Genomic DNA, 15,643 nt, shown 5'->3' with positions numbered 1-15,643 from the left:
CTTAAGGAATATATCTTAGAATATATTTTCTGACTCTGATTACAAACAAAAATGTTTGCAAGTGTACAAATTTAGTTGTGTTAGAAGTTGTCTAATATAACATGACATCTTTTCCTCGATAGAGATGCATTTTTTTTGTCCTAAGTTGACTTGAATTTGGTAAGTGGTGCAGTAGAATAAGTTTTATGAACAACTTTGATATCCGTGAATCTTTGGAGTCATCTCTTTGAAAAATGGAAATGTGGAAGATTTCACAGCAGAGTACAAATTGCTGGCTGAAAATTAGCCTGTGGTTCATTTTATCAAACCTGATATACAGAAGACCTTTTACCATCCTTGTGAAAAAAAAAAGACTAGATTTGTTGATGTAAAATTTGTCTAATGGGGTATAGTGTCTTTCACTTTTCATTTGTTTCCAAGTCAGTGTGCTAATTTTCTATCCTCTATCATCCATCCTTTTTTTCCCATCTCTCCAGTTGATGTAAAGTCAGAGGTTCCTGTGGGCCTGGAGCCCATCTCGCCTTTAGACCTAAGGACAGACCTCAGGATGATGATGCCCGTGGTGGACCCTGTGGTCCGTGAGAAGCAACTGCAGCAGGAGTTACTCCTCATCCAGCAACAGCAGCAAATCCAGAAGCAGCTCTTGATCGCAGAGTTTCAGAAACAGCATGAGAACTTGACACGGCAGCACCAGGCTCAGCTTCAGGAGCACATCAAGGTAGCAAACGTTTCTTTGTCTCTGACCGTTGACTCAGGGAGCCTGCACCATAACATGGGCATAAGAGGGGGCAGTGGAGGGATATTTCACTATGAAAAGATACGGATGCATGGCTGGGAGGAAACTTTGTTTGTACTAGTGAAAAACCTGGGTAAGTAAAAGGAATCCTGGCAAAAAACCTGCTTTGCTTCTTGGAGAGGAGCCTCTACCACTCTTTTTTCTGTTAGTTTACAGCATCAATAGTAAGGAATAGTAACTTCCCACCCTTTTTCAGATTCTCTTCTACATGATTTTGTCCATTTGCCCCATCTACTCTCCACCAAGAAGAACGATGAGCCTGGAAAGACCCATTTTATATTTCTAATAAATGTATGGATACCAAAGGGGAAAGGGAGGGGGAGAGGGGGGAATTGGGAGATTGGGGGTGACACATATACACTACTGATACTATGTATAAATAGGTAACTAATGAGAACATACTATATAGCACAGGGAACTCTACTTAATGCACTGTGGTGACCTAAATGGGAAGGAAATCCAAAAAAGAGCCATATATATATATATGTATGTATGTATACATATAGCTGATTCATTTTGCTGTACAGTAGAAACTAGTACAACATTGTAAAGCAACTATACTCCAATAAAAATTAATTTAAAAAAAAAGAATCTGCATATACTATTTACCAGAGAGGATAAATTAATCCCTTTATGTGAAGAGAGAGCCTTTTTTTATTTTTGTCTTTGGTCTATAAGTAGATGTTCTGAGTGCTCTATAAGTAGATGTTCTGAGTATGTCCTAATCTTCTTTATGGAAAAGACCTCATAATGTATACATTCAAAATATTAACATAATGAAAAGCTCAACAAAATTGTATATAAAGAAACTGATACATATATTTTCAGTGTTTTTATATAAGTCTAATAGACTGTAGATAAGAATTTATTGAAAGAATTTTGGGAGTAGTTGACAATTTGAGACCCAAGTTGTTTAAATTATTCTAGGAGAAATATGTCCGTATCCCACAATTATGTGTGCTGGAGTATTTTATTATCAGTGTCTGTGTATCTGTTTATTCTCTTGTATCCTCAGAGATAAATATTGCTGCAGCTTTATTTGTAAAATGTCTTTCAACTTCTTGACAAAAATAATTAAAACAAAGCTATTTTGGTCTGACTTAGTAGATGTTTAATTTGAATTTATTATGACAGTAATATAAACTAGCAAATATTTGTAATAAGTCCACTTTTATGTCCAACTCCTTCAAAAATGACTTAACTTATGTTAATTTATTAATATAATAAAGTATGTTATATTATTTCATTTTTATTATGTTGTATTATAGACACTTGATTTTTTTTTTTTGCTTTTACATTTTTTTTAATTTATTTTTTTATACGGCAGGTTCTTCTTAGTCATCCATTTTATACACATCAGTGTATACATGTCAATCCCAATCTCCCAATTCATCACACCACCACCACCACCGCCACCCTGCCACTCTCCCCCCTTGGTGTCCATACGTTTGTTCTCTATATCTGTGTCTCCATTTCTGCCCTGCAGAAATTGATCTTTTACTCACTTGCAAATAAAATACAAGCACATTTATGTGGGGTTAATACAGATAACTAATCTATGTTAATATTATATAATTTTACCACATTGATATTACAGTGTCTGAGAGGGTAAAAATGCTTTTTCTTTCCTATGTTCCTTATTTTATATTTCCTTAGCCTGGAAGACCTATTTTAACTTATTTTCAGAAAAAGGCTCTTTGATACCTGATATAAAATTTAATATTTTTTTCCTCTAACTAGTGAACTTTACTAAAAGACGCTTACAATATATTGACCCATAAGATACCTTAAAAATAAGAGTGAGGATTTTGTTTTAAGTCTTATATGGAATCCTGGTTGTATTTTGCAGTATAGGAAACCTTCATTTAGTTTATAGACTTATTTTTGAGTGATTCTGGAACATTTTATTTCAGTTTGACCTTTGAAACAATAATAGTAACAATAATGTCCAGATTTCCTTCTTCATTCATTCTAGGCATGTTAAAATGGCAATGATGAATGAGTAAAATTTATATTCTTCCCCATACTTGAAGGTTTGTTTCATTTTGCTGGGGTATGCAAGTCGTGTTGCCCTGAATATAGGGCGATACTGATAAGTTACAGCTTTAGATAGTTCTTTTCATTTATGTTTGATGCCTTTTGTAGTTATAAAGATCAACATAAAATTTTTTTAAGTAATTAATTGTTTGATGTTACTCAAAAGTTAATAGTAACAAGTAGGTAATTGTTACTTTACCCCAAACAAGGTAGTATATAGCAGGTTTACTGACACCTAGAAAATACTGGAAAAGGGGAGGGAGAAAAGTGTTTGGAATTATTTTCTGAAGTAATAAGTTGCTTTTTCAGAAACTAAAGTCATACTTAAAATTTCCCTTTAAGTTTAGGAAGTTTCTTTGCTTTAAAATTTTTTAAATTTTATTGTTTTATATTTTTTATGCATAGGACTAAAAGTTGATGCTTTTAACATTCATCTAGATTTTACTTTTATGAGGAAGACACAGCATGATGCTTTACTTATATTAGTGTTTTGAATCTTTGGCTTCTATAATCATCTGTTGAGTTAGATGCTGTTACCCCATTTTTCCACCTAGTAATCTGAGGCAGAAACACTGTAACTTGCCCAGAGCTACACAGCCAGTAAGTGGGTGCTCCAGGATTTGTAATCTTGCCTCATCTACCTCCAAAGCTACTACTTCATTCTGCCTCTGTCTTGGACTGGAACATGAAACTGGAGGAGTGAAGTTTTGTTTCTTTTTTCTTTTTTTTTTAACCTCATTCCTGCAATCTTTGATAATGAATAGTAGCTGTGGAAATTAAATCGTGTGCTTTTCTAATTCCTAAGAGAGATTAATATTCAATTCCATTGGGGCCTTGGGTGAAGCAATAAATCAACTTGATCAACCCCAATATCTATATAGAATTAACATTTAAGGCAAAGTTTAAGCAGAATTATGAAATTTTTGGTTAGAATGGAGTATCTAAAAACACCTATTAAGAGACTGGTGGATCAAATCCAAAATGTCAAAGATTGTAATTTGAAAAGTAACCAGAAATGCTTCTAGCCATGTCCTTCTGGGACGAGTGAAGCCATCATGCTTGACATGCGGAGTTGGCTTCCTGTTGCTCCACAGTGACTCTGATGCCATTCCAAATAACTTTTTATTTTTGTTCTGTTACTGTGCAGTGTAAATTTCAGAGTTTTAGGCACCTGTCTCATATAAACAGCAAATTACACTAACTTAATTAGTATTTAGAGTTTAAAATAGTAATAATAAGCAAAATTAGTATTGTTCAAACTTACAACTTAAATTTCATATGCATTTTGAACATGATGCATGGGGGAGATTATTCCTCTGTCTTTTTTTTTTTTTTTAATAACATACACCCAGCTGTTACTAGTTCTTCTTTTTTTTTTTTTTAAAGGAATTCCTTTATTTTTATTATTTATTTATTTATTTTTGGCTCTGTTGGGTCTTCGTTTCTGTGCAAGGGCTTTCTCCAGTTGCGGCAAGCGGGGGCCACTCTTCATCGCGGTGCGCGGGCCTCTCACTATCGCGGCCTCTCTTGTTGCGGAGCCCAAGCTCCAGACGTGCAGGCTCAGTAGTTGTGGCTCACGGGCCTAGTTGCTCCACGGCATGTGGGATCCTCCCAGACCAGGGCTCGAACCCGTGTCCCCTGCATTGGCAGGCAGAGTCTCAACCACTGCGCCACCAGGGAAGCCCTCCTCTGTCTTATATATGAGGAACCAATGCTCTGAGTGGCTTACTAAGTTGCCTAGATCTCATATCTAGTAATGTCAGAGCCTAGTAGAACTCAGTCTTGAGTTATTCCTCAGTGGGCACATTTACGATTATTCCATGTCTATTTCTCAGTCTGAGGGAAAATTGACATCTCAAAATGGTTATTAAGAATGCTTTATATTCATGATATACATTATGTGGAAGTGAATTCAAGGGATTCAGACAGCCAAACAACAGTGCATCAAAGTGTAGTCTGATGGAAGTGATTTCTTCTTGACCAGTCTCTAATCTGAAGGGTTTTGTGTGCTGAGTGAACTAATTAGACTTTGCTATTTTGAGAGAAGAGCTTGTTATGGATATACAGATTGCATTCATCTTTTGAAAACCTTCTTGGAAGGTTTTGAAAATTTTAGGCTTCATTTTATTTCAGGTAGATTTCCCCCAAATTAACTCATATCTCGCTATTCTATTCAGTTTGATTATGTTCACACAATTTCTCAGGATAAGAAGTGAAGATTTCAGTTGTTTATGTTGCAAGAGAATTGGTAAAACAGACTTCTGGGAAGTTCCTGCCTTTCTTTGCCTGTTTCATGTATTTCAGATGCACAAAGAAAAGTTACTCAAGGAACTGAAGATCTGAGTGAATTTGGTAATATTGTGATAGGATGGCGTAGGTGTTGAAACTACCTAAAAACTTGCTTGTTAATGACCTTAAGACCATTTATGGCATTAGTTGCTTGTCTTTAGATTTCAATAATATACCAAAAAATGGGTAAAATGTAAATACAAATAATTTCCAAAAGCTCATAACCTTTCAATTTTGGTCATTGATGACTATGAAGCCTAAAGAAATTGCACACTCTCATGTCTTTCTCTTCTCGCAAGTTGCAACAGGAACTTCTAGCCATAAAACAGCAACAAGAACTGCTAGAAAAGGAGCAGAAACTGGAGCAGCAGAGGCAAGAACAGGAAGTAGAGAGGCATCGCAGAGAACAGCAGCTTCCTCCTCTCAGAGGCAAAGATAGAGGACGAGAAAGTAAGAGGCACCAGGGTAAAAGATGGATCTCTTCCCTCATCTTTAGCTGATGGTCATTCAGAAAGGAGTCTGATAAAGAGTGGAATTAAACTTGTCAAAATTGTCTGTGTTTAAGTAAAAGAATACATTATGGACCCAAATGTAAAGCTTTGACATTCACATATCAGCTCTCTGCATTCAGTCTACAAGCATCTACAGAAATAAACATAGCATTGTTTGGCAAAGATGCTCATTTCTGTTGTTTTGAGCCTTAAAAATAATGTTATACGAAGGCAATATAGCTATGCCATTGTGTTTAATAATAAACTTACTTGCACATTACTCCACCATATCTTCCTCCTGCTCAAGTAATAATTGCTCTTGAATAAGTCAAGCCTTGTCTCATTTAGTTTTCAAGTACCCAAACTTTGAGAAGATTTAAGGTAGAAGTTTTGTTTTTGAAAAAAAAAAAAAAAAAAAAAAAAGCAACTATCCACAAGAGGGAGACAGATCCAAATAATTCCCCTGTATGAGGTCAGTTCAAAATCAGGTCGTAGCAAGGTTTAAAATGTGATGACTTAAACTGGAATTGTCAGCAATATTTATTTGTTTAATGCTCAAAAGTGCTTTTTTAAAAAGTTTTTCAAACTAGCAATTCAGAAGAGCTCATTTTAATTTGCTTAATCACTTATATGGTCCCCCAAGATTCTTGACTTTTAAAAAGCAGTGTTCTGTTCCTCAGCAGTATTTTTTAAAGCTTAGGAAAAAATTAGTATTAATTCTGGGAATCCCCTTTCTGCAAAAGCAATTAAAGAAATCATCGAAGGTCTTTTGAAAATTGGCAGTTGAAGCAGTAGTTACAAAATATTACTATGTCATTTTCTAAAGCCTGTTTAGACTCTGGTTTCTTCTTTTAATAGGAAAACTTCATATGCTGTGACGAGTGGTGTTACTTCTTAATTTTTGCTAAATATTCCAGAGGCTTGAAAGGACAGAACCGCAAATCACCATCTGTTTCTGTATGTGTGTGTTTCAGGGGCAGTGGCAAGTACAGAAGTAAAGCAGAAGCTTCAAGAATTCCTGTTGAGTAAATCAGCAACAAAAGACACTCCAACTAATGGAAAAAATCATTCCGTGAGCCGCCATCCCAAGCTCTGGTACACGTATGTTCAGTGTTTGGCTTTTTTCATTCCCAGGGGTAAAGATCACAGGTTCTCAATTCAGCCAACCTGGGCACAAATCTCTGGCCTGCCAAGTTCTCAGCTATAAGGCCGTGGGCAAGCTCCTCAAATTCTCCAAGGCTCAGGTTTTTATTCTGTAAAAAGAGGACGATAATAGTACCTGCCCTCTAGGGTTTCTGCGAAGGTCCTGTGAAACAATGTGGTAAAGTATATAACAGAGACTAGCTCTTAAATAAATGTTAGCAAGTATCATCTTGAGGGCTAGAAAGTATTATACATGTTCTTTGCCAAATGAATAACTGACAAATGTAGGGTGGGGCATAGAAATTAATTCATATTTTGCATTTTTCTATTCTCAGATGGTGCATCTGATATCTTTACAATAATTTTTGAAGATTTGGCTGGTTGAGATTTTATTTTACTTGGCTTGAAATAAGATGGAGATCTGAATTATTTTTAAAAGTCCAGAAGATTTTTGACTTAATTAAAAAAAAAGAAAGAAAGAAGAGTAACTGATATATCTAAGGCTTCAGTGACAAGTTTACCCGTGCCCACCTCATCTCATTTCTTCCCACCCTGTAAAATGAGAGTAGATTGGCTTTTAACACACACGCTGACAACATAACATACTGCGGTATTACAGTTTTTTATGCAACCATCTTTCTCCAAGTCTAGTAAAGAGATACTGTGCAACACACAATTCTTCCTTCTGTAAAGTATGAAGGAGGTGATATTTTTAAAAAATCAGGAGAAGAACTGATGGGCAAAGCATATTTGGATAATAGACTAATAGATCATAGTTTCATCTCATATTTTAAAAATATGTTTAGGATTTTACACTTACATATTTTTTAATCACATCATAAGGATAAGAGAGTAAAAACTTGATTATTTGATACTCTGTTACATTGACATTTCAAGCATGCCAGGAGTTCTATTTAAAGAGTTATTGTTCTTATAATTCTATCTTACAAGTATCTTCCCTTCTCTGCATCCAAAAAAAAAGATGAGGCAGATTCCAGAATGCTATATAAATATTTTTTAATGGTTTACATAATTTCTATCATGCATGTCAATTGACTTGAGAAACCAATCCCTGAAGAAAATTTTCACGTGTTCAATCAACATCAAAAAGTATTGAAAAAGAAATTCTGTTTTATTACCTAAAATTACATACATAATTTATAACTAACTCATGTTCCTTCTAAGTTAAAACCTGTTTTAAGAAAAGATAATACCTTTTTTTTTTTTCTTCTTAAGTGGAAACAACTACATGCAAACAACTTGTCAGCTGAAAATTCTTTAGCTGTTCCCTTGGGTATATTCGACATGGCTCTCAAATGTTACTTAGGAATCCTTTTTTTTGTACTGAACTGAACTTCAGGAGGGTCCAACTCCTGGACAGCCATAAGTCATTAATTTATGAAATCTGAACTTAATACTTTTTGCCAGTTATGGCTAGATAAAATATCCTTACACCAGGTAATTCTTGAGAATGTTGATTCAAATAAATAATATTGGTAGAATCATCATGGTGGTGATACTACGCCCTATCTATGTTTTCTCCATATATCATGATTATAGATGTTTATATCCACTGGGTAATCTATGTTCAGTCCTAAGCTATTCTCCAGTAGCACAACTGCATCTCTTTTACTGTATTAATGCAGGAAAGACAAAAGATTTTAAAAGGTCAGGTTCATATTGAAGAAGGATGTGTCTCCAGTCTTTACCTTGAAACTGCTATAGAAGTTTGGAGACCTGAGGCTATACGCACGGTACTGTCTCTCCAGTAGAAAGACACCCTCCTGTACTCTCATGTACTACCTAGCAGTTTTTTTTAAATGAAGTCCTTCTGTATGTTTACTTTTACCTTGGTTGTTCTACATTGTTGACTAAAAAGGATTCGGGTGATGACTTTCCCACTAATATGGCTCTTAAGAAAACGTACACAATAATCTCAGATGTCAAATCTCAGGCTCTGGGTAAATTCTCTCCTTTAGTGATGCAAACTTTTCTATGTGACTGTGTGACCAAACACACAGTGGGCATTCTTGGGCATCCTGCATCATTCCATAACATACTGCTAAATTGAACTTCGTTACATGAGGCTGTGGTTTGTACACACTGAAAAGAAAGAACATAAACACAGCTGAGACATGTGTTACAGCATGTGCAACCGATTATTGCTGACCAATGTGCAGTAAAAACTCAAGGGGAAGTGGTGAACCCTCTTTTTCTTTTGTAGGGCTGCCCACCACACGTCATTGGATCAAAGCTCTCCACCCCTGAGTGGAACGTCTCCATCCTACAAATACACATTACCAGGAGCGCAAGATGCAAAGGATGATTTCCCTCTTCGAAAAACTGGTAAGTCAGTTCCACAAGAAGACTCCACTTGCTCTTCCATGACCTTCCTGCAGCTTTATTTTGCCATACCTGTGGGGGAGCGTCGAAGGATTTGAATCATAGCTGTCAGGCTCTCTCCACCTCTGCCCTCAGCATAAGCAGACGCGCGCACACACACTCCTATTTCTGTATCAGTTCATTCAGTATATTATCAAAGTAGCTTTTTTAATTTAAAGGTTCGTCACATTTGGGTTTTAGACAAATTATTTTCTTATTAGCAATAAAGAGAAGAATTAAAGAAAATAGAAATTTGATTTCTCAGAAAATTTCAATCTTCTCCGTTAACGAGGACCTCTGTAATTTCCTCCATTTCTCTGATTTTCTTTTGAGCCTCAGCCATTTACTACAAAAATGGAAATAACAATCTTTTCCTCTCACTTTTAAAAACCTTAAATTTTGATTGTTTACTAAAACAGGTTAAGGCCAAGGCTAGCTCCTGAGTAAGTGACTTGCCTAGTGTCTCACAGATTATAGGAGAACTCGTGGTGAAGCTTTGTAGTTAATAATCTCATGTTATTGTATTAAAATTTGCTTAGGGGAACTGGGACAATGAATCTGTAATAAATTTGGAATTTAGTAAACAGCTCTATGGCTTTACAGTCTGTGTTTGTTTTCCCATATTCCTTTTTAGCCCTCTGGTATGTGCATATATAATGTGTTACATGCTCTTACCTCTATAATAGATATATTTAAATTTTAGCTAGGTAGAAGCATAAATAGCAGTTGTGTACATTATGTTCTAAATCTTTTGAGATTTTCTAAGTATAGTTCTTTAGAGGAAGTTGTAAATTTAAAAAAATTTTATAACCACAATTGATGTGAAAAGATATTCAGAGCAGAGAGTTTGGTCCATTGTATTTTACTCAGATCTACTTGAAGAACTATAGATCTGTGTAATTTGTATATAAAATCTACAGAGTGAAAATGATTTCCAATAATTATATTCATTTTCCCAAGCAATTTTGAATAATTAAAATGGATATAGATTGTAAAAACACGTGCTGAAGCTATTTTCTGTCTTATAATTTACTTCTAGCATAATGAAGATTTAAAAATAAAATCAATCATGAGTAAGAATTTATTCTATCATCTAGCCCGTATTGTACCAGGCACTGAGGAAGGATGGCCAAGTATTGTAAAGCAATTTGTGCCTTTTTATTTTAATAGCCGAAAGATGTTCACATTTCTACTATAAGATATCAGATATAGTAAAATACTTCAATGGAAGGCTATGCAAAGGAAAGAGTGAGTTTTATGTGTTGCATGAGAATTTCACACTCTTATCTACAAATCAGATTGCCTTTCATGTAAATAAACTTCTCTGGGATAAAAGGAACAAAGCAAAGAGTGAGCCTCCACATATTTCTAAAACATGGCATATAGTTTATGAAAACTGATCCATAAAGGACATGGGTTTTAGAGTGCGGGGACTTTGATCTGCAGCCTTGACATTTAGTTGCACCAATGGCATGTGTAGGAACTATTGACAGAGATTATGTGAATATTGCCCCAGGTCTTAGGGCAGTGACTGGCATTCAAGAGCCTAAGGAGTCACTAAAAGGAAAGAAAACACAAGTCCCCTTATGGCAGGAGGTTACTGATGAGTGATATAGTTACATTTAGGGAGAAAGACTTCTACCCTGCTGTGCACATAGCCTTTGAATATATTCTTACCACTGGGAGATTGAAAACTGACTGCAGACAGTGACACTGAGTTTGAAAAGTAGTGGCATTTGGAACCAGTAAGCATCCAGAAAGCAAATTTGATCTTTTTCAATACTTAAGGACAAGTACTAAAAACCCATACTTTTGTGTCCCACTGTTTCCATGAGAACGGCTTAGGATTTTTCCTCTGAAGAATGAATAGCAAGCTGTTAATTTATTCTTGTAGAATTTCTCAGTCCACAACACAATTCAAAGAGAAATCCTGCTTATCATATACCTTACAAAATTTAATTCAAATCTGTACTAATATGAAACTCATCTTCTGTATCTCTTTATGTGATACGTAATAATAGTGAAAAGGTACAGCCCTTGTGTTTTCTAGTGGTGTATTTTCTGTATTTGCCCATTACGTTAAGTTTCTTCCCTTTATATCGAATATCTGATATTTATGAAGTGTCAGGCTGCTGATCTGTAAAACCAAACATTTTCAAGCATTGTACCAATAAAGTTCTTGAACAGCCATTAATACTTTTATATCTCTATAGGAGTTTCAAAATATTCCTTAATTCAATTCCTATTGTCTAAGAAAAGTATGATATAATTAAATACAGATGTTTTCTACACATCTAAATACTTAGAGATACCCCTCATTAATTACAAATAGGCGAAACTCTTCAAACTTTTATAAATATAATCCATTTGGTATATTTCCAGTGCACTTTGAGAAAGTTTAGATGTATATTTGCACTAAATAGAAGAGCATTGAAATATAGTCAAATAATTTTTACTTCAGCATTTGTTGTATTTTAGTGACTCAGTAGTTATTACAAAAAAGTAAACAATAAAATACTATCATAGTTAAACTTATGTGATGATTAGGGAAACTGTATAAGATAATTTTCAAGTAAAGCTTTATCATATTAAATGAAATCTAGAGGAGTGGCATTGATCATATAATATAAATACCAGTACAGCTGTAATAGATTGTAGCTTTTCTATTGGGCCCTGATTATCACTCTCTGAGGTCTACTTGAATTTCATTGAATTCAATCTTAGATTTAAAAGAAGTTTTTAAGTGGATTCTATCTTTTGATCTGCATATAATACTAAATACTTTCAATTTCTTTTTAACCTATGTCAGTACTGAACTGCCAATATACATTAGCAAGATTTACAGGAGTAAAGCTGGAACCAAAGTAAGAAAAGTTCTAATGACCTTAAAATGATTAAAGTGGCCCCAGGGGTGTTCCCTAAGCAGTGAGCAGAATTTGGAACCTCTCGTGACCTCTTAGGACTCAGACAGTGACAGCCTAGGAACAGTCAACCATAGAAGTCTCATTTGCCTGCAGAAATCTGACCTTTGTCATGCAAAGTGGACCTTTACTTCCTTCCCCTAAGGAGAATCATAGTTGCTCATAGCATTTGGGCTTTTTGGAAACCTCAGAATAATATGAATAGTTAGCTCTAATCAGGCCCATTCCGAATTCACTTTTCTTTTAAATGTAAGAATTGAGAGTCTTTTGCTCCTTTCATAACAATGAATGAACGTCAAAGGCTTTCATAATTGGTTCTGAAGTTAAGAATAAAATAATTTTTAAAATTTTTATATTTATTGCCCACACTTAAAGTAACGCTTCCTTTTAGGATTACCCTCTGTGATTGCTTTTGTTCCATAACACAAGAATTTGTTGATTCTGAAGTTTGGATTATTTTACTGAACTTTAGGTTTTGGCTGCAAATTCTATCATGCTGTAGTAGGTGATTTTTTTTCTCTAATATAATGCTCTGCGGGACTGATAATAAACTATAAAATAGGGAAAGGAAGCTTCTGGGTCTGGGTACTTTTGAAATAGTACATATTTCTCACAAAGATGCTGCATATGTGGTGACTTTGAACTGACCTCCAAAACCATTTGAATTGGATTCTGTTACAATGAGTGTGTGCATATGTTTCATAAAATATTATGGTAAAACATTTTAGAGGTTTTATGCTCCATTGTATTATTGGGGTCTTACCCAGTGAACTTTGCCTTTCTTTGAGTGTTACAGTCTTTCCATTTAATACTTCTGAACAAAGTGAGCTGGCTGGCTAGATTCACCTCTTATAGAGCACAAGCCATGTAAAGCTACAGCTTGGCTTGGGCTAATAGGACTGTTCCCGCCCCACTGAAATATTCATTTTAATGGTCAGCAACACTAGAATAGGACTCAAAGATGGAAGGGGTCCAAACATAAGTTAAGGTTTTAGAAGGCCAATGTCATTTTCCACACTGAGTAATTGGAAGGAAGGCGGAGATGAGATATATAACTTTATACATCTCCCTCAGTATAGCAGTTAGAAGTTATGTTGTGATACCTTGGTGACTTTTTCAAGTTATTGTAATCCAGAATTAGTACAAGGAGATTTTTAAACAATGTTTTAAAATCTCTCTTGCTCTCTCTCTCTCTCTGTCTGTCTCTCTCTCTCTCTCTAGCTCTGTGTCTTTCTCATGATACACAATCACACATGCATGTGTACACATGGACATGCACACACATTTCTGCACAGTTAGCACTAAGATAGCACTTACGTTTATAAAAATATTCACTCAGAATCTTATTCCAGATTGACCAAAACTGGAGTATCTTTATATATCTTAGTACTCGATCTTAGTTCCATTGTAGTGGCTCTTCTTGCTTAAAATTATTGAAATGTAATCTTTGTAATAAGTCTTACACTAGTTTTCCCAGAATTGAGAAGCAATGTGGCACAGTCACACAGGCTTTGAATCTACCTACCAGCTTGAAATCTGGATCCTCAGTCTTGGGAAATTTACTTAACCTCTTTAGGTTGTGATCCTTTCATCTGTAAAATGGGAATAATTTTTGTACTTGGTTCATTCAGTTATTTGGAGGATTCGGTTAAGTAATGTATGTCATGCACTTAGGATCATACCTAGGACTTAGGAAGGGCTTAGTAAATCTTAACTTTGCGTTTCTAGTTGATAAGGAGTTGAGTTTCATTTATTTTCATCAGTGAAAACTAAATTGCTTATTGTTGTGGAAAGTCTTTTCAAGGACTTGTATTCTGCCACCTTATTGATAAAATGAGAAAACTGAGGAGCAAGTGATAAACATTTTCACTTTAAGCTATCTGCCGCTTGCAATGCTAATCTCAAGATGGGAATAAAGGGCTTTGTTAATTTTGCATATTTGCTGGCATTTGGGAGCATAGTATGGTGTCAAAAAGTAGCAGCAGGTTTGTTTCTTTCCTTTACCATAGGAGGAGCTCTTATTAATGCTCCTTCCTCACTAGAGCCAGAGTTTTAATTTCTGCCATTGACTTCATTTTAAAATCAATAGACGTTAATTTTTAGAACAGTTTTAGATTTACAGAAAAATTGACCCATAGTATAGACGGTTCCCATATTACTCTTCCCTCTCTCCTGTAGTCTCTGCTCTTGTTAACATCTTGCATTAGTGTGGTACAGTTGGTACAATTAATGAATGACTATCAATACATTATTATGAATGTAACCCATAATTTACATTAAGGTTTACTCTTTGTGTTGTAACGTTCTATTGATTTTTACAAATGTATATGTCATACTGTGTACCCACCATTACAATATAATGCAGAATAGTTTCATGGCCCTAAAAATCCTCTGTGCGCCATCTGTTCATCCCTCCTTCCATCAACCCCTGGTAACCACTTATATTTTGACTGTCTCTATGGTTTTGCCTTCTGCAGAATGTCATATATTTGGAATCATATAGTATGTAGCCTTTTCAGACTAGCTTCTTTCACTTGGCACTATGCATTTAAGATGCCTCCATGTCTTTCTGTGGCTTGAAAGCTCTTTTTAGCACTGAATGATACTGCATTATATGGGAGAGGCCACAGCTTGTTTAACCGTTTACCTATTGAAAGGTATCTTGGTTCCTTCCAAGTTTTGGCAATGATGAATAAAGTGGCCCTAAACATTCACATGTAGGTTTTTGTGTGGATGTAGGTTTTCAGCTCAATTAGGTAAAAGCCTAGGAGTGCAATAGCTGGATTTTATGGTGAGACTATGTTCAGTTTTGTAAGACACTGCCAAACTGTCTTCCAAAGTGGCTGTACTGTTTTGCGTTCCCACCAGCAGTGCATCAGAGTTCCTGTTGCTCCACATCCTCACCAGCACTTGGCATTTTCAGTTTAGTGTTCTGGATTTTAACCATTCTAGTAGGTATATAATGGTTTCTCATAATGGTTTTAATTTGTAATTTCCCAGTGTTAGCATGGTATATCTTTCTTCATCCCTTTACTTTTAATCTGTGTCTTTATATTTTAAATGGTTTTCTCATAGACAACATATAGTTGTATCTTTTTTTTCTTAACCCACTTTGACAGTCTCTTTTAATTAGTGTATTAGACCAGTCACATTTAAAGTGGTAATGGATATAGTTAGATCAATGTCTACCATGTTTGTAACTGTTTTCTCATCATTGTACTTACTCTTTTTTTTTTTTTTTTAATCTTCCCTTCTTTTTCTGCCTTCTCTGGTTTTAACTGAGCATTGTATATGATTCCATGTTCTCTACTGTCTTAGCATACCAGTTGTACCTCTTTTAAAAAAATTTCTGTGGTGGTTTCCTTAGAGTTTGAAGTGCACATTTGTAGCAAATCTATACCCACTTTCAAATCACACTATACTGCTTAATGGGTATAGGTACTTTATAACAGAGTATTCCCAATTCCTCTCTTCCATCTTTTATAATTTTGCTGTCATTAACTTCACTTTCCCATAGTGATATTCTTATTTTGAATAGTCAATTAGTCAATTAAAAATAAAAAAAATAAAACATTTCATTTTAC

At 35.1% G+C, this 15,643-nt stretch overlaps 1 protein-coding gene across 7 annotated transcripts in view; it reads left to right on the top strand.

Annotated features, from left to right (window-relative positions):
• Window positions 1-15,643, top strand: part of HDAC9 (histone deacetylase 9) — a 1,013,429-nt gene that overhangs the window by 527,583 nt on the left and 470,203 nt on the right. For 2 of the 7 annotated variants that reach the window (XM_061198520.1, XM_061198516.1), the window contains exons 4-7: window positions 477-718; window positions 5,431-5,572; window positions 6,588-6,708; window positions 8,981-9,102. In XM_061198520.1, the coding sequence (XP_061054503.1) occupies window positions 477-718; window positions 5,431-5,572; window positions 6,588-6,708; window positions 8,981-9,102 (627 nt within the window). Of the gene's footprint in view, window positions 1-476; window positions 719-5,421; window positions 5,588-6,587; window positions 6,715-8,980; window positions 9,103-15,643 lie in introns of all 7 variants that reach the window. The other 5 variants (XM_061198518.1, XM_061198514.1, XM_061198513.1 and 2 more) reach the window with 4 other exon arrangements.

Source organism: Eubalaena glacialis, chromosome 8 (assembly GCF_028564815.1).
Source record: "Eubalaena glacialis isolate mEubGla1 chromosome 8, mEubGla1.1.hap2.+ XY, whole genome shotgun sequence".
Classification (NCBI taxonomy): Eukaryota; Metazoa; Chordata; class Mammalia; order Artiodactyla; family Balaenidae; genus Eubalaena; species Eubalaena glacialis.
This window is presented reverse-complemented; position numbering and strand designations above follow the sequence as displayed.